This window comes from Tauraco erythrolophus, chromosome Z, assembly GCF_009769465.1.
Source record: "Tauraco erythrolophus isolate bTauEry1 chromosome Z, bTauEry1.pri, whole genome shotgun sequence".
Lineage (NCBI taxonomy): Eukaryota > Metazoa > Chordata > Aves > Musophagiformes > Musophagidae > Tauraco > Tauraco erythrolophus.
The window spans coordinates 60,158,932-60,177,553 of record NC_141496.1 but is presented as its reverse complement, the minus strand read 5'-3'; the positions used below and the strand labels follow the sequence as shown (position 1 = coordinate 60,177,553).

The following is an 18,622-nucleotide window of genomic DNA, read 5'->3' as shown; positions in this document are numbered from 1 at the left end:
TTTCTACTGAGACTTCAGATTCAATGCCAACAGCTTGAATACAGAAAGACTGCTATAGCTGCAGAAAATCAGGATTTCACACTAGCTGTGGCAAGCTGTAGAGAGGCAGATAGCAGAGTGCGTCGAGTTTGAAACAAACGAAGGGAAGGAGCAAAGCTCCTGAAACAAAACCGGAGTTTTCGACCTATGAAAGTGCATGTGAGTTGGGATACAATGGGTGCGTGAAACTTCAGGCAACACTGTTTTTTTGCACACAGCTAGTAAGGAAGGCAGCAGGTAAAGAAGTCAGCAGAAACAGTAGACAGAGTCAAGAAGGATGTATCAGCAAAGGTGGTGGTGCTCTTGAATCACCAGAAAATGTTGCTGTGAACTTGATGGTAAAAGTGTCTATAATTAGGACATTGCTATGACTACAGAGGCAAAAGAGGGCAAGGGATCACAGCAGAAAGAGAAGTGAGCAAGTAACACTGGTGGATGCTATTTGCTGAAAGTGGGGATGTGACCAGTCATTTACTACTCTGTATCTCTAATTTCTTTAAATGGATGCAAGATCTTCAGATTTTTTTTCCCAGCAAATTCTAAATCAGATTCTGAAATCAGTGCAGCACTGTCAAAAACATATCTTTAGAATGAAATGCTATGTTATTTTCAGTTTTTAATTTTCCTTTCTTTTTCTTTTCAGAAACCATCCCTCACAGTAATGGTGGAAATGCTAACAGTCACTATTTCTCTAACCCTAGTTATCATACTCTAACTCAATGCACTACCCCACCTCATGTCAACAATATGGACAGACTGACCCTGGCAAAGGTAAAGCATAAAAATCTGGATGCTTCTGTGTAAATTGGCCTTTGGTTTATTTTACTTTGTTCCCTAATGTTTCATATTTGGTTTATTTTGCTTTCCCTGATTGTCACCTGGAATTTCAGCAACTTCCCATCAGTTTAAGTTTCTGTCACCTGTCTTTCTTTGAAATAGGCGAAAAACAATCAGCTGTTTGTGAACCTTAAAAATGTGGAACCTGGAAAACGAGGCACTCTCATGGACTACACAGGAACACTGCCTGCAGACTGGAAACATGGTGGCTACCTCAATGAGCTTGGTAAGTAGAAAAAAAAGGAGGAGAAGGTGAATGTTATTCATTGTGTTTGGGATGGATTGGAAAGCAAGGATGTTTTCCTGGTTCTCCACTCAGGTAATGCCAGGCTTGTCAGGCTGTGTTTGAGGCTCAGGGTTATGGATTTGACCTTCCTTTAAGGCAGTACCCTTGGAAATAAAGAAGTGGCTCCTTTTCAGGAATGGTGAATTGGGCTGATGCCCAATGCAGACATGATATGCAAAATATCTCACATTATTTTTGTAAAGAGATTTGCTTATTCATTAGTTTCATAAAACAATGGATATTGAACAATAAAGGTCTGCTTTGGCAAAATTTTTAATTTTTTAGATATTTTTAAATAAATGAAAGATTGCATATATCCTTTTTTATTTTTAATCCCCACCAAATGGAATCAATGCTTTAAAAGTAGTTTCTTATCATCTGAGCTCATTCAGAGATAAATTCTCGGACCACTTTCCCAGTTAAGCCTCCTGTTCACTAAAAGACAGAGGACTGTCCTTAAGAAGAAAAGTTCTCAAGAAGTGGTGAGAGTTGCTGTATCCTGCTTTATGCTATCTTTTGCTATCTTTTCATCCTGCACTGACCATATCTCTGACCAGTGGAAGCCTTAAAAGGGACTTTCAGTCCCAGTATATTTTAGATAATTTACTTCCTTTCATTTCTGGTCCCTATCAGTATCAGATTCTGGTAATCAGAACGACAGCGTGCAGCGTTATATTTTTCCTGCTCATCCTCAATCTTGGTCTAACCATAATTCAGGCTCAGATGTGGTTTTTTTTAGAAAAGGGTTTCAGTCATAGTGCTCAATGTTCAACTTGACGTTTTCTTAGAGCATTTGTACTAACACTTAAGACTCCTAAGAGATACTCGCTGTGGTTAACCCACTGCAGTGTATCTTGAGTAACAGAGAGATTCTAGAGAACTGAATGAATGCTGATACTGTGTCCATTTTCTAGAAGATCAAATGAGATTACTTGGGTAACTCTAGGCTGGTGACCTGGGCATTAGTCTTGGTAAAAACAACTGACATCAGATCTAATAAACAAAGATGAGATAGGAATGAAATTAATTGGTTTAAGTCTCCGGATAACATAATTTCCTTCTTGGAAATTAAATCGGATTAATATAAATTAAACAAAATTCCATGAATTTTGTTTGGAGAGCTATTGTATAGATAAAGGGATTTTAGACTTTTTTAAGACTTCTAGCACAGTACAACAATACAATCCAATCAAAAAATTAGCACTCCATAATATCAATGAAAGCTGCTTGAATGGATTAGTAACCAGTTAAATGTCAGGTCTCTGAAGACAGTTGTCAGGCATTGCTGATTGCTAATGTTTATATTGGGACTTACATAGAGAGAAATCTGTTGACTAACAGGCAATTGCAAAGCTGTAGGCTTAGATGCTAGGTGTTTGGGCCTTTGCTGTGGGTCAAGGGACTGGAACAGAGTGACGTTGGTCAGCTCACTGGGAGTGATAAACTTTGGAAGAAGAGCACCAAGAATTAGAGTGAACTTTGCATACCCTGAGATTTTCAGGTAAAGATGAGTGCCTTTCTGGTAGATATGTTTTATCCAGACAAAAAAATATGCTTCAATCAAACAGCAGTTGTTCCGCTTAGTCAAGAGTAACTGGGGGAAACGTAATGGCCTGTGTCATATGTGAAGTCAAACTGGGTAATTTAATGGTCCCTTGTGACCTGAACTTTCTCTGTTCAGGAAGCTACTGTTTGAAAGTGTGCAAGCAAATAGTAACAATGCTTCTGTAACCTTATACTGGGCAGTTTCACAGTGCTTATAAGAGAATTATTCTGCTAAGGTACAAATTAGTCCCAAAGCAGTTTTTAAAGCTTTAGAAGCTGTTATCTAATCACTTTTCTTTGCTTTTAAAACTACTGTTCTTTATGTCATTTTCCTCAGGTGCTTTTGGACTTGATAGGGGATATTTGGGAAAGTCCCTGAAAGGTGAGATTATTTTCTGATGCATTTAGATGAAATGACATAGGCATTCAGTTTACTCTTCTAAATTACCTTTTGTTTCTGTGTGAAGAAAATATGAAATAATTTTGGACTAAATTTTTCCTAGACACTGAATCAATGCATGAAGTTTGTTTGCTTTTTTTTTTTTTTTGAGGTAAGGGTTTTTAGAAAAAAGCCAACAGACCAAGCCTTTCTAAATCTCCTATGTATCACATACATCAAATGTTTCTGTAATGCTTGAGGCACAAAATAATTCTATTCTAGACAGCAGAAGGGGGTTGGCCCTTGAATTCAGGCTGGTGAGCCAGGTAAGGATGCTTTCTGCCTCTGATGAAAGACTTTAAAAGAGAGCCAATTCCTCTTGCAACTGGCATGGCCCATGTAGGACTGTATGATGACTAGCCTACAGTGCTTCATCACGTTCACCGCAGGCCTTTGGAAAGGATGTAAAGATATGAATACATAGAGAGCAATGAAAAGCTTCAGAAATTCAGGGTAGTGATGATATTTTTATCTTTTGAATTATCCATTTTTCTCATAAGACTTTATACTGGACAATACTGGTGTGTGTCACTATTTTTGTTATATGATCAAGGTATGCCAAGGGTGACTAGAATGCCTGGATATCCAAATAATGAAAAAAGTGTTGCTAAATCCATATGAAGAATGAGTTAAATATGTAGACAAAAGCAGCTAGTTTGTCACCATGTGTATAATATAGGACAATTAAGCTGAAGGAGTGATTTATTATACCTGACATTTCCTGGTTTTCAGGATTAGGGGAAGCCGAATTTAAAATATCTTAAAGGAGTCTCGGAGTTATGAGCGCTATCCATTTAGATCATTTATTTTAGTAGTGTCCTGAGTTCAGGAATTGGAAAGGCAAAAAGTATTCTGAACTGCCTATTAAAAACTGATTCTTCACATTATCTATATGTAATGCTAGCTACTATTTTAACTAGAATTGAAGGTTCTCAGACTTTGCAACAGGAATTTGCTGACAGCAAGATCAAGCCATGAAAGAGCATAGCAGTAGAGGTGCTTTCATTAATTGCTGTATAAAAATTTTGAAGTGTTATGACTGGTTTCCATTTAAATATTCATTTATGAAGGACTTTTTAGAACTCAAAATTAAAGAACACCCTGTTTAGTAGCGAAGTCCATAGTATGTAGCATGCTTCAGGGACTAATATCTTTTTCTTTTTGCAGATCTAGTGAAGAACTCAGAATACAATTTAAGTAATTGCTCATTAAGCAGTTCTGAGAACCCGTATGCTACTATAAAAGACCCACCAGCTCTCGTACCAAAAAGTTCAGAATGTGGATATGTTGAAATGAAGTCACCAGCACGCAGGGACTCCCCATATGCTGAGATTGCTGGCTCTGCTTCAGCTAATAAGAATGTTTATGAAGTTGGTAAGTACAAAATCTACTCCTAGATGTTGAAGGTTAAGAACAAAGAGCACAGGGCTTTTTTTTCTTGGAAGCAGTTAAATTAAAACATATGAAAAATCACTGAAAAAATGATGGGATCAGATTCTATTTTCTGCTCAAAAGCTATAAAAACAGTCTCATTCTTTTGAGATAAGTGATGTAATTCACAAGAACAGAGTTTGAAATCTCTTTAGCTCTGTTCTGTAACTTAGAGGTAGCTCTGGATTTCTCTGGTTTGAAAGCCTTTCTTTAAACAACCGCATTAAGATAAGCGTAGCATTTGATTGCAAGATAATTCAACTCTAGATTAGGCTGTTCAGAACTGAACGCAGCTGGAGGGATAGAAAAGATGTATGGAAGGGACAGAAAAGATTTGTTTCCTCCTCTCAATCAGAAAAAACAGCCTCTTCACCGATGGACATAGTATTTTACTGATATCAACCCTATCTAGTTACTGCATTACTGTAGTTACAGAAAACTTTGGGGTCTTGTGGAATGGTAGTTATCCTAACGGTCTCTGGACTGGAACAACGTGTACATCACATGTCATAGGATACTATTTGCCTTTTCTGTACCTCAATTAGAGATTTCTCTGAAATCCATCAATATCCCCATTGTGTTTCTAAGGATTTTTATAAAATCTTGATTAAAAGCCCCAAATTTTGGATTTTTTGGGGTTTGCCCACACGCAAAGAACAGGTGCTGGTCCACTTGCTTCTGTCAGTAAATATACTCATGGCAAGGCCCTGCTGCAAGCCCACAGGTGTAAATTAGTATAAAGCCAAAACACCTTAACATCAACCTTTGTTCCTACACTTGCATTTCAGGACTCAGCACGACAAGAAATCTTTATATTGAAGTAGAAAGGAGAGGATATTTTGTAACGCAATCTGAAATGAAATACAGTGTTTGCCTTCTGTTTGTTGTTTCTAGTGTTGAATCTATATGCTCTCTTTTATCACAGAACCTACGGTGAGTGTTGTCCAGGGAGCATTTGGCAGCAGCGGACGTTTCAGCCAGGATCCTTATGATCTTCCAAAAAACAGCCATATTCCCTGTCATTATGACTTGCTACCAGTTCGAGATAGCCCCACATCCTCTACAAAGGAGGTCAGCAGTGAATGACCCCAAAAGCTGATGTGTAGCACAGTGGGACTCTCAAGGGGCAAAGTGGCATGGTTGTGCTCCTTCCTCTAGTTTACCATCATATTGGGCTCCTAATCTGTCCAGCAGACAATTGCTGTACATTAAACAGAATCTCAACATGAGGTTTGTATTGTGTATACAAGTGACAGATGGACAAATGCCACGCTCTGGGGATCTTGATCATTGTTTTTTTCATGGCAGTAAATTTTATAGAAACAGGTATGCAACACATTTATACTGTAATATAATGGCTTAAAAATATTAGCTTGCAGATCAATTTTGATAACATCCCATTTCAGCGACTTCAAATATAGACTTCATGTTTGTCATGTTTCAGAGTAGGAATACTCCCAGGACAGTGCAATTTACCAAATACCACTTTGTACAGGTGATCTGCTTCACCAGTTATGTAGAAGAAGAACTGCCTTGCCAAATTTTAACTTCCATTCTGATCTCTAGTCAAGACATATTAAGAAACAAGATTTGATGGGGATAAGTAAGCACAATACTGCAGTCGCTTGGGAAATCCATCACCGGGCTTTTTTGTCCATTACTGGTGGTGGGCATACCTTGCTTGAATAGTTTTGGAGATAAAAGTATTGCATACATCAATATTATATGATGCCTCAAGATCTCTTGGTACTCCAGACCCAGCACCAGTCTTCAACAAATCTTTTGCTACGATTCAACTCTATATGTTGCAGTTCTGACCACTATTTCTGCCATATACAACTAATAATCCATAGCATATCAGTAATTACTTCATAAAATGTGTAAATGAAATCAGTTTATTTTTGTCACCATGGACTGATTATGTAAGGAGTGGACAAAGGTGATGACTGCTGTAAACCTTTACTGCAAGGAAAGGTTTACATTTTATAAACAGGTAGTAACAATGACTGTAATATAGGATAAAAATAGTAAAGTGTTCTGATTTTTTTTTCTTAGAAATAACTAAGCAATCTCTGTGCATACTTGCTAAAAAGGCACCTTTTCTTTTTTATAGTTGATGTAGGGAAACACATGCTTAAGCTGGTCTTTTGCATTGCTAATAATGTGACACATGTACCCCCCATTCTTCATTAACCTGTGTCTCCATTTTTACGCTGTGTATCTGTGTTTCTAGTGATCTAGCTTGTGATTGCAAAAATATTCTACTGTGTGTCCATTTCTTTTGCATTTTTGCCAACTGGCCTTTATTGTGTCTGGTTAAGGGGACCTCTGGGCCCAGAGAGAGGATTGAAGTAAGAATTCATGTCATACTGATGTCTATGAGAGGTGGTCATCTAATACATAATAGCTTAACATTATTCATTAATTGGGTAAAAAAAATCAAGGTGTTTTTGTCGAGGATAATAACAAGAACACAGAAGAAAAGTAAAAAACAGTCACTCATTAAAGTTTAGCATATTCTATTGACTATATGGAGGGAGACCATCTTTCCAAAAGGCTCGTTTCTCTCTCTCCCAAACAATCTGTTATGAACTGCACAATTTGGTGGAAATTAAATTTGCTAAGGTATCCGTCCATTGAAGCAAAATTGTTCCCCCAACACATCAGCCTAGAAGTAAAATGTTTGATATAGACCCGACATTCTCTTTCCGTGGAAAGTTACCTTCAAAAACCTAAAAATGATGTGGCAGTATTGCCTCCAGCTGATGATGATGTCAGTGACTCTGTCTGCTAACATGCTTGTAACATAACCCCAGCAGGCTTTTCCACCCTGCCCTGACAGTATCTCTGTAGCTTCTTGTGAATAAATAGCTCGTCCTGAGGGTTGGTGTACCCCTGATTGACGGGGAAAGGATACAGGCGGTTGCATTGTATGGCATATAACGGGAAGCACTAGGCCTCTCTTCTTTCTGTGTTGGGGTCACGTTCTGGCACATGAGACTTGTGATGCACTACAGCGATGTGAAGGGCAGTCAAGAGTTCGGTGTATGTGCTCTCCGGCTTAGCACGACCATTTTTATCGTTACATCTGGACTGCAGTACCGTCTGAGACAAAGAATTACTGCTATTGTGACAGCATTGATGTATTCCTTAGAAAATCACAACCAGTTGCCTTTGGAAAACTAAATGCAATAGAGGATCAACTGGAATAAAAACTGAAAAAACTCTCGGAAATGTTTTTTTTAAAGGAGCCCCAGAGCCAAAATGGAAATACAATTTGCTTTTATTTGTTGTCACTGAAGTAATGCTAAACGAGAGATCTGCATCCGACGCCATTGTTGCAGGTGTGCACGAGCCTGAGAACATTTATGCCTGTATGAAGTGCCCCGTAACATTCTTGGTTCTCCGTGGCCATGAGCACTGGCTGTTTTGCAATTCCCTGGGCCTTTCTTGTATACCCTTGGAATAAATAACTTGATTATCTTTGGAATCTGCAAGTACAGAAATTAAGTACAAGATTTCAAAAGCCAGTTACTATTTAATCCCTTCATAAGACAAAGTGTTGATTTGGTTTGTGTGCATATAGATAACATGTAGAGCTACTGGTATATACATGTGTTTGTACTGTGTGAAACAGACTTTAAAATAAAACCTTTCTTCTCCAAAACCATGAATAGCAAATGCTGTATTCAGCAATTGTGAGCTCACAAAAATTTATTTTCTTACTCTGTGTAAAATTTGGGGGCCACTAGGTAAATTAATCTTCATAATATAAACAGTTCTTTTTTTATATGAAAAAGTGAAGAGCTGAATAAATGATATTTGTTTGAAAATTTACAGTATGTCACATATCCTTAAGTGATATATTGAGCCAAATATTCATGAAAACAGATGACTTTCGGATACATTTGCCTGTTGTGTGTTTTCTAAATATACACATTACCGAAGTCTGCCTTTCTGTATGTGGGTAAAAGTCCTGCTGTATAGTCAGCATAAGCAATTTCTGCATAAATCTGAGCTGGATTTGCGATACATACTGGTCAAGTAAACGACTTCTGAAATTACTTCAGTGAGTGATCGTTGGTAGAAATTCAGAAAACGGATTGCCTGCAAGGGGTAATATGTTCTTGTTAAAGGACAGCTGTCTATCATTCCAGAGGAAGAAAGCACATGGGACTTGCATTAGCAATCCTGCTGTCTCCTGTATGGCTACAGACCTTCCTCTGGAGTACACTCTGCTGTCAATTTAAGAGACCCCAGCTCAATCCTCATGACTGTCACATAGACCTTTTTGTAGATCTCAATATGCTCTTTAGAGAACTGAAATACTTCTGAACACGCATACTATATTGTGGTGGGAACTTAATGAGTAAGTTGATACAATAATTCTAGCAAACACCATCGACTCAGAGAATTGTCTTCATCACAGACAGGAATGGAAAGAGATGCCTTGCCTCTATATATTCACATTACAGTAGTGAGAATCATAGCATTGAAAATGGAGACAGCAACTTGTTAGCGGTTTAATAAAGTGCGAAATGCTGCACAAAGTTAATAGCTGATTTTAAGGTAAGTAGCGAGTATAAACTTTAGGTTTTAAATAATGTAGGCATATTAATTCTGGTCATTTAGAAGCATAATGAACCTCAAGGCTTTTTACTTCATCAAATATTTTCAATCACAACACACTGTTACACATAGAATTTGTCCTTATCTTGATCTACCCAGAGAATTCCCATTAATTTTAATTGGAGATGCAAATGCAGATTAAAGGGGAACGATGTCATTGTACTCATACCTTCTGCTGAGACAATCTGCAAAGTCAAGTTAATATTGCAGTGAAGTTAGGATAAAACAAACTCAAAAGTGAGGAATGTGTCATTTAAAAACATTGGATTTTACAAGTGCCGTGACGACAATGGGATTTTTTATTAGATATGTGTCCAAACAATAACCTTTATACTGAAGCTCTAAAGTCCAGACTGAAGAATTGAGAGCTAATTTTGACAAAAATGCTTTATATTAAAGATTGTATATATAGTAGTTTAAATGACCGAAAACAAATGGGTGCATGTTTGTTAATTACTGTACAGAAAATCTTGTCATTTGGTCCACTCATACTAGTGCTAGAGCATTGAACCTAACTCTTCTGTTTCAGTTTTTTAGCCCACAAGACTTCACTTGGATATGATTGAACTGTTAATATATTTTTAAAGAAAACCTATTAAGTACGCCTGGCTTTTTTTCTTAGCTGTAACAAACAAGTGTTTTGTTGTGAAAATATATCTATTTTCCAAAGATGACTGATGTTCATCATTCTGCCCTTCACTACCATTTATTTCACTTCCCCATACCTATAGGTTAAAGTAATAAAAGTTTCTAATGAAAGACAGGAAACGCTTTGAAATTTTTTTCCTTCCTGTTTTGTTTGCTTAGGATGCATCTCGAAATAGCATGGGAAATATAAAAAATACTATTCTTGCACATGCTGGACCACCAAGCCAAGTATTTTGTTTTCCTTTTTATAGAAAGCAAGTAGTTTATGGGATGCTTTGCGCAAAATCAAGGCTGATTTCGAACTGCTGAACTTCTGTGATTACTGTCTGTTCCTGCAGGAACTAATTCTGTAAATGGGGTGATTCTTTCAAGTCTGTCGCTTGAATGCTTAAAGCTCTAGCCTTGAGAAACACAGGGAGCTGAGTTGCCAAAACCAAGGCATTTCCACTTTCTAGTAGGAATTAGCCTTAGATTAACCATTAAAAAGCCAGTAACCAAAGTATAAACATGGCACGAAAGGGGGTAATTTCGTTCTGTAACTCTGACCCCTTAGGATGAATATAAATTGCTGTCTACAGATAGATGGTGTGGGAAATTGTCCTTTACTATCACAGTTTGATCAAGGATGAGAGATTTGGCATTTACAACTAATCATAGAATCACAGAAACATAGAATGGTTTGGATGGAGAGAGAGAAAGCAGAAAACCCATGACAGCAATTCAAGTGCTGCCTGTGACGCCCTGCGGGAGGGAGCAGGGGAGCCCAGAGGGCTGGCCAGCATTGTTGGGGTGTGGGGAGAGCCTGCGGGACTTTGTCCTGCAGCCTCCTCCAGAGGCACAAGGTGTTATCCACGTGTGCCTGGAGATGTCTGCCGCGGCCAGAGCGACCTGATGGGAGGACACGGCCGAGGCTTTGGCGACTGTCGTGGAACACTGATGCCGAACATAAGACACAAGATGGGGGGCTGGAGGGGACACTGGCGTTGTGGTGACCCCAGACAAGTGTGCTGGGGCCACTGTGCTGCTCAGGCAAGCCCATGGGTGAGGATGGCCTGTTGTGACGTCCCTGAGCAATGCGTTCTGGTGTCACTCAGTCCCCAAGCAATGGGTTCCGTTGTCACCAAGGGATGAGCTGAAACAACTGTTCAGCCTGGAGAAGAGAAGGCTCCAGGGTGATCTTATTGCAGCCTTCCAGTACTTAAAGGGGGCCTACAGGAAAGCTGGAGAGGGACTTTTTACAAAGGCGTGTAGTGATAGGACAAGGGGAAATGGCTTTAAATTGAAAGAGGGCAGATTTAGATTAGATATAAAGAAGAAATTTTTCACTCAGAGGGTGGTGAGGCACTGGAACAGGTTGACCAGAGAAGTTGTAGATGCATCCAGAGGAGGGCAACCAAGCTGGTGGAAGGGCTGGAAGGCACGTCCGATGAGGAGAGACTGAGGACTCTGGGTTTGTCTAGTTGTGAGAAAAGGAGGCTGAAAGGCAACCTCACTGCTCTCTACAGCTTCCTGAGGGAGGGACGTGGAGAGGGAGGCGCTGGTCTCTTCTCCCTGGAATCCAGTGACAGGATGAGTGGGAATGGTTCAAAGCTGAATCAGCAAGCTTCGGACTTAACACTATGAAACATTTCTTCACTGAAAGGGTGGTCGATGTGATGCTTTAACTTTTGGTCAGCTCTGGAGTGGTCAGACCATCCCTTCACGGGCCTGTGACAGTTGTGCTCTGGGTTGTAGCCACGCAGCTCAGGGATCTCACCTCCTTCCTGGGCAACCCACTCCAGCGCTTCATGATGCTCACAGAGACTGTGGTTTTGATTCCTTATCTTCAGCCTGAACCTCTCTAGTCTCAGGAGATCCCACCTGTCTCAGCCTCTCACCAAGCAGTGCCCAGGATGGCCAGTCACGACATCCCCAAGTGATGGGTTCTGATGTCACTGACGGATGCAATACAGGGGACTGCAGCTAAAACACAGTTTGAGCTCCCGTAACCTCTGAAAAGGTGCCGGATGGCTTGCTAAGGCTGTCAAACATAAGGCCATCACGTAATTTTTTCTCCCCGGTAGTCAGATAAAGGCGGCCGTCGATACGCATGCACCTGATGATTTGCGCCGGTGGGAGTGCGAGGCGGCACGCAAATACCACGCGGGGTGGTTGGCAAACCCGCGCACCGCGCCCGCGGCACTGCCCCGCGCCGGGGACACTCGGTCGGCCCGTCCCGCCCCGCCGGCCTCCCCGACGCGCACCGCTGCCCCTCCCCGCCGCCGCCCGCGAACGTGGCAAAAGAGGCGTCCCGCTGCGCGCTGCCGCCATTTTGGAGGGAGGGAGGGAGGGAGCGAGGGAGCGAGCCCTCGCCGGGCGAGGAGCGGCACTCTCCGCCAGGGCCCGACGCACGCGCCGCGCCGGGCCCGCGGGCGCTGAAGTGCGCGGCGGCGGAAGGGGCGAGCGGGCCCGCGCGCGCGCTCCGTCGCTAGGCAGCGCCGCCGGGGACGTGGCAGCGCGGGGCGGGCGGGGCCGTGCGGCGCGGCGCCGCCGCGGCTGCTGGGAGTTGTAGTCGGTGGCGGAGGGATGTAGTCGGCGGCTCCGTTCGTCGCCGGCGGGGCCTGGGACGGGCGCGGCTCCTCCGCGAGGTGGGGGCGGCTGGCCGGGCCGCGGCTGGTGGAAGTGGTGGCAGACTCTGGTGCTTGCGCCCTGCCCGGTGAGGCCGCGTGTGGCGGCAGGCAGAGAGGACGCGTCGGGCACCCGTCGTCCCCGGCGGCAGGGAGGGAGTGGCTGGAGGGCTGGGCCAGGACGGGCGGCGGCGGCGGCGTCCCGCGGCGGCGGCTTCCCCGCGCTCCCGGGTGCCGGCTGCGGCCGTTGGGTGCCACTGGGGCCCGAAGCGGCTGGGGCAGGTCTGGAGGATAGGGCGGCGGGGCGGAGGACGGGCGTGGGAGGCAGCGGCGTTTAGGGCGGGGGTGCCGCCGAGGCGGTTCCCGTGGGATGAGGGATGCCGGCGGCGTCCGCGGCACTCCGCCTGGCTTGCCGGCCTAGGCCGCGGCGCTCTGGCGGCCCGTCAGCGCCGGGGCCCTGCGGAGCGGCTGCTGGCCCGAGCACGTGCGTGCGGGTGTTCGCTCGTGTAAAGGCCCCGGGAGCCGTCCGGAGACCTCCCGCCGGGGCGCCTTTTCCCCTTGCGCGGCACGCTCACCGGGCTCAGTCCTTGACCCTGCTGTGGGCCCTCTGACTTATTCCTCTTGTTCTGAACCATCATGGCCTTGTAAAGGGCGGCAGCGGCTCCTCTCCTCCCTGCTGACAGGAACACGCCTTGAGGCTTGTCGTAAGGTGATGGTCGTCGGCTGTGAACACAGGTCAGAGTCCTTGCAGCAGGACTGCTGGGTGCCTCAGTGGCTGATGACATTGGAAACACACGCATGGACCAGCACTCCACAGAATTTCCCGTTGGCTGGTCCTGATACTTTGCTCACGTATATTGTTCTGTTCTTGTGAGTCACCCTCCGAGTGACCGAGCTTCTTCCAGGCACTGTGTAGAGTGTTGGGGTGCCTGGTCTTGGGGCTGTGCATTCCAGCCTTGCAGATGCAAGGATGGAAATGCTGGTCCTGGAAGCCCATGTAATTTCAGCTCGAATTAGTGTGATTGACAGTGGAAATCCTCACTTTTGGGGATCTGTTAGGATCTGATAGAAGTGATGCTTCAGGAGGCTTATTAGTTATTATAATGTCTCTGGAGGCATTGTTGAAGTGATCTGCCCTTTACTTACATGATTTATTTATTTTTTATTGCCACATGAAGAAAGCATTCTTTCTTTTGGGGGCAGACCTCTGAAAGTGCTGGAGCTGTTGCATCACATCATATGATACAGCTATCGGTGCGAATTGGTAGAATGTGCCTGATTTTGTTTACCTGTTTCTTTGATGGGTTTATGTAGTCGTATGTAGCATTGTATGGAGCATGTATGGAGCGTGTTCAGAGGAGGGCCACAAAGGTGATCCAGGAGCTGGAACACCTCTGCTACAAGGACAGGTTGCGGTAGCTGGGATTGTTCAGCCTTGAAAAGAGAAGACTTCAGGGGGACCTAATAGCTGCCTTCCAATACCTGAAGGGAACTTACAGGAGGGCTGGGGAGGGACTTTTTACAATAGTGTCCACTGATAGGACAAGGGGAAATGGGTTTAAGTTGAAGGAGAACAGATTTAGGTAGGATTTTAGGAAGAAATTCTTCAGTACAAGGGTGGTAAGACTTTGGAATAAATTGCCCAGAGAAGTTGTGGATGCCCCCTCTCTGGAGGTGTTCATGGCCAGGTTGGACGGTGCCTTGAGTAGCCTGGTCTAGTTGAGAGGCGTCCCTGCCCATGACTGGGAGGTTGGATTAGATGATCTCTGAGGTCCCTTCCAGCCTATGCCATTCTATGATTCTATGATTGTATACTGCTACATCAGTAGTTCTCTAACTGTGGTCATCAGCGATCTGGAACTAAGTGGTCTGTGGAGCTACATGAGCCTTTTGGTATTTAAATATTTGATAGTAAGAGTGTGTGTTCTGACACAAGTCTCGAGGGTTGATAATGGCACTAAGAAAAAGATTAGGAAGCTTTTGGAAAAGTAGAACTTCCTATTTTTTATGGTATCTGTGGTCTACAGTAACTGTCTGCCGTAGTGTCAAGGTAAGGCCAACCCCTTCTGGCATGCCTAGTGTTTTGAGCTATCTCGATACCGTGTTAGATCTGAGGTGTAATGAATTCTGCTTGTTAAAAACAGTTGGGTTTTGTGGGGTTATTTTGTTGTTTGTTTGTTTTTAAAAAAACGTGAAAAAGTGATATGAGTGTTGTGATTAACATTATTTACGCTATGAACATAAAATGGGTATCGGATAGTTCTGGTCTCTTTTTTTTTTTTTTCTTTCTTTCCCGATTACCTCGCATTAAGGTTTTGGACTTTGGAACAAGTCACTGAACACCAGGTGATTAAGCTGATGATCCTTCTATGCCCTTCTTTTGGCTTCAGTAAGGCTTTGTATGTTCTCTGGGACCTGTCTGCATTTAACAGACAAGAGTCTGAAAGAAGTTTTATCCCTGACTTTGTGCTTTCCCTTTCTAGAATGGAATAAACCAATGTGAGGGCTTTTTCAGATGAAACTTTAGTATACTAACAGTTCAACTCTGTTTTTGTTTAGTTTTGAAATGATTCTTTTTTTTAGTTTTGAAATGATTTCTTTTTGATTGATGTCAGCTTCCCTCTGTCTTTAATAGCTGAAGGTTTTTCTTTTGTTATTTTCTGTCTTGCTTTCTTCTTTAATCTCTTATGTTTGCATCTTTATGAGTTCTTGCGCTTTTTTTTTCCCCCCTCTTTGACTTTTCTCCTGTTGAGTAGAAGTATGTGCCTGTTAATCTGTCTGTCAGTTAATGCAACCTAGGCTGTAACCTTTTAATTGCAGAGGTTGTTGCACTGGGAATGGCTCAAAACCATTGATTTGTTCAAGTAAATAGATAAACGACTGCTCCTTATTCTGGACACTTGTCAACTTGTGCTTGACCATTAACAATGTTTGTAACCAGTACTGTTCCACACGCTTAATTAAAATAGTTATGTCTATTATGAGTGAAGGCAAAATTTTAATAGCATTGGAAGGTAGTGTTCCAGCTGTAGTTTTGTTTCATTTTAGGCTCTGTTTAGAGAATAGTTTTGCCTCTTAAGGTTCTTAAGAGTTTTGAAGTTTTTATTAGCAGGAGCATCTATTGAAAGGCAAGAAGGGGTTAATTAAGGGTGACTGAAAATATGGCCTTGTTATAAACTCTGAAGTATGACTGATTTCTGGATAATGTAGCTTCATCCATGTAAAATCTGCTAATCTCCATTTGTAGGTAATCTTATCGTTAACTGTGAATTTCTATGTTTTAGAGTAATAACCTGAAGAATGCTATTGACATATGGTTATGTCATTAAGATTGTTGCAAAATATTACTACAGATGTAATACATCCTATTAAACTTAAGTCAAAAGATGAATAATGTGCCAGTTCAGCCTTTTAGTCTCTAAATAAAATTATTTAATTTGTGCTTTTAACATGAGACCTTTTAAAATTTTTGGTCAGAACTTTAGCTTAGTTTTCCCTTCAATATTCACAGCCTTGCATTTGGGAATTGGGTTAATAACTGAGATTTGGCTTTAGGTTAATGGAGGAGATTTAGCTGGTGAGAATCGGTAAAATATAGTTACCAGTCAACTAGGGATACACCTTGTGGGTATACAGTATTTTCTTTGTGTAATGTAGGTTTAACATCATTGCTATAGTGTCTTCATTAGTACTGACAAGGATTGGGGTTTTTTTTAATCTAATAATTCGTGGAAGTCTAACAAAATTCACACTTCTACTTCTTAAAGGATTTTAAGGATGACTGATCATTGGCAATGGGTTTTTCTTCTGTGGTTTTCTGTATTTCTGTTTTCCGTATCGCGTCTTTTTTACTTTCGTGTAAGCATAAGACAAGATTTTCTTCTAACTAAATGTGACCAATTTGTGAAATCAATTTATGATCACAAATCACTAGATGGCAGTACTGCTCTTATTTTGACCCAGTTGCACATGCTTCACTTTGTCTCTCCTTTGTCTCTTGAATTTAGTAGTACAAAATGTTCAAGTTTGCAAGAAGGCACAAAAGTCACTTCTTAAGAGGTTAGACGGAATTTTCAGGTGCTACTTGCTGCAAATTATGCGTTTGTGGCTTGAAGTGCGAAGAACTATTACTCTTTACTATCTCTCTTTTTTCCTTTTTTTTTTTTTTTAAATCGCTGAAAAGACAGTCCGGTTCCACGCCTAGCAGTCATTAAGGATTTGTAGGCTGATCTTACTGGGGAACTTCCTCCCTGGAACTCCCCTAAGGCAAGTTGGAAACCCTCATTAGAAACTTTGCTGAGGACTGAACACTGTTAAAGCCTGTGGATTGCTTGTTTCCCGCCCCCACCCTCCCCTCCATCATCTTCCACCCCATTGCTTCACAGTTGCTCATGTATAACTGGTTTCAGGTAGGCCATTTAGATTCAAGTGGTAAACCTTATATCCTGTAGGATCAGTTTTAATTATATGTATTGCTGGATTCTTTCAACATGATGAGCTATTAGCTTCCAGTTACACCTATTGTACTTTTAACTTTCTCTTCCTTTTGTGTATTCCCTCCTCCCATGTCTTTTCTTTCTGCTTAACCTTATTTTTCTAAATTATTTATGCTTTTTCGTGCAGCATGTGCAAACTACAGCTGTCTTATGTTGAGAATTCAGTGTATAGGAAGCTGTTATTCAGTGTATAGGAAGCTTCATGTTAGTCCCTGCCAGGTCAGGAGTTCACAATGAGATTGATGGTTGTGAGGGGATGGGTAAGCTAAAGGGAAAAGAATACTGGAACGTTTAGGCTTCAGGATTTTCTGATTGGCATGGGACAGGTAGATGGAAAGAGAGAAGAGTGAAGGAAAAATCTGAGAGTGGGAGGAAGATACTACAGGCTATTGTGGTTGTGCGTTATGTAAGATAATAAAGAAATTTGTCTACTCTTCCAGCAAAAGGTAGGCAGAGGTCTTCTTTTCCCCAGGTAGTGGCAAAAGCCAATTGATTATTGGTTATTGGAATGCATTGCCTAGGGGTGTGTACCTGGACCTGCAAAGTCTAATGGAATGGAAATAAGGCCTACAACTGGCAGGATTACACTCTCAAGCGTCCATCTCCTGGCCAGGATGGATTTGCAGACAGTTGACTTTCCCAGAGAGGCTTACAAGTGAGAGGAGAAAAAGTGAAACTACTGATTTTTGCTTTTCAAGTCAGTTCCATAGGGTTTTTTATCATGATATTTCAGCAACTGGCTCATAATTTTCCCAAGTTTGGGATTGCTGTTTCGGTTTAATGCTCACTTCACGTTTCTCGTTGTAAAGTTAAAAGAGGAAAGCAACTACAGAGTTATTATATTTCTACTAATTCGTGGAATCATAGAATCATAGAATAGTTAGGGTTGGAAGAGGCCTTAAAGATCATCTAGTTCCAACCCCCCTGCCATGGGCAGAGAAATCCTCCACTACACCAGGTTGCCCAAAGCCTCATCTAACCTGGACTTGAACACTTCCAGGGATGGGGCATCCACAACTCTGGGCAACCTGTTCCAGTGCCTCACCACCCTCTGAGTGAAAAATTTCTTCCTTATATCTAATCTAAATCTACTCTCTTTCAGTTTAAATCCATTGCCCCTTGTCCTATCACTACATACCCTTGTAAAAAGTCCCTCTCCAGCTTTCCTGTAGGCCCCCTTTAAGTACTGGAAGGCTGCTATAAGATCACCCCAGAGCCTTCTCTTCTCCAGGCTGAACAGCCCCAAATCTCTCAGCCTGTCTTCATAGCAGAGGTGCTCCAGCCCTGGGATCATCTTTGTGGCCCTCCTCTGGAATCGTTCCAGTAGCTCCATGTCCTTAACATTCCTAACTTTCCAGATGTCAGTAAGGTTACTTTCTGGGGGTTGTTGCCTACCCTCACCCTGAAACTTTAATAGCTCTGTGAAGCTTTGAAAAAACTTTGCACAGAGTCTTTGAAAAGTTTCTCTGTGGAACTTTTTCAGTCATTCTAAATGGCCAGAGTATTTATTTTAAGTAGTGAGCACTTCTCAGAAGTTTTTAATCATGGCATTAGATGAAATCAAGCAGCAGATTGAAAGAGCCTTGATAAAATAAGATGTTTCTAGGAGGTTTTGGACAGTGATTACTTTAGTTGCACAATGGAAAATTCTTTTTTACTTTGCAGT

At 42.1% G+C, this 18,622-nt stretch overlaps 1 protein-coding gene across 1 annotated transcript in view; it reads left to right on the top strand.

Moving 5' to 3' along the window:
• The window catches only part of MEGF10 (multiple EGF like domains 10), a 76,412-nt gene extending 70,749 nt beyond the window's left edge, over window positions 1–5,663 (top strand). Inside the window, exons 20-24 of the mRNA XM_009986486.2 lie at window positions 683–810; window positions 979–1,102; window positions 3,045–3,089; window positions 4,314–4,520; window positions 5,503–5,663. Coding sequence (XP_009984788.1) covers window positions 683–810; window positions 979–1,102; window positions 3,045–3,089; window positions 4,314–4,520; window positions 5,503–5,663 — 665 coding nt within the window. The remainder of the gene's footprint in view (window positions 1–682; window positions 811–978; window positions 1,103–3,044; window positions 3,090–4,313; window positions 4,521–5,502) is intronic.
• Window positions 5,664–18,622: the final 12,959 nt, after the last annotated feature.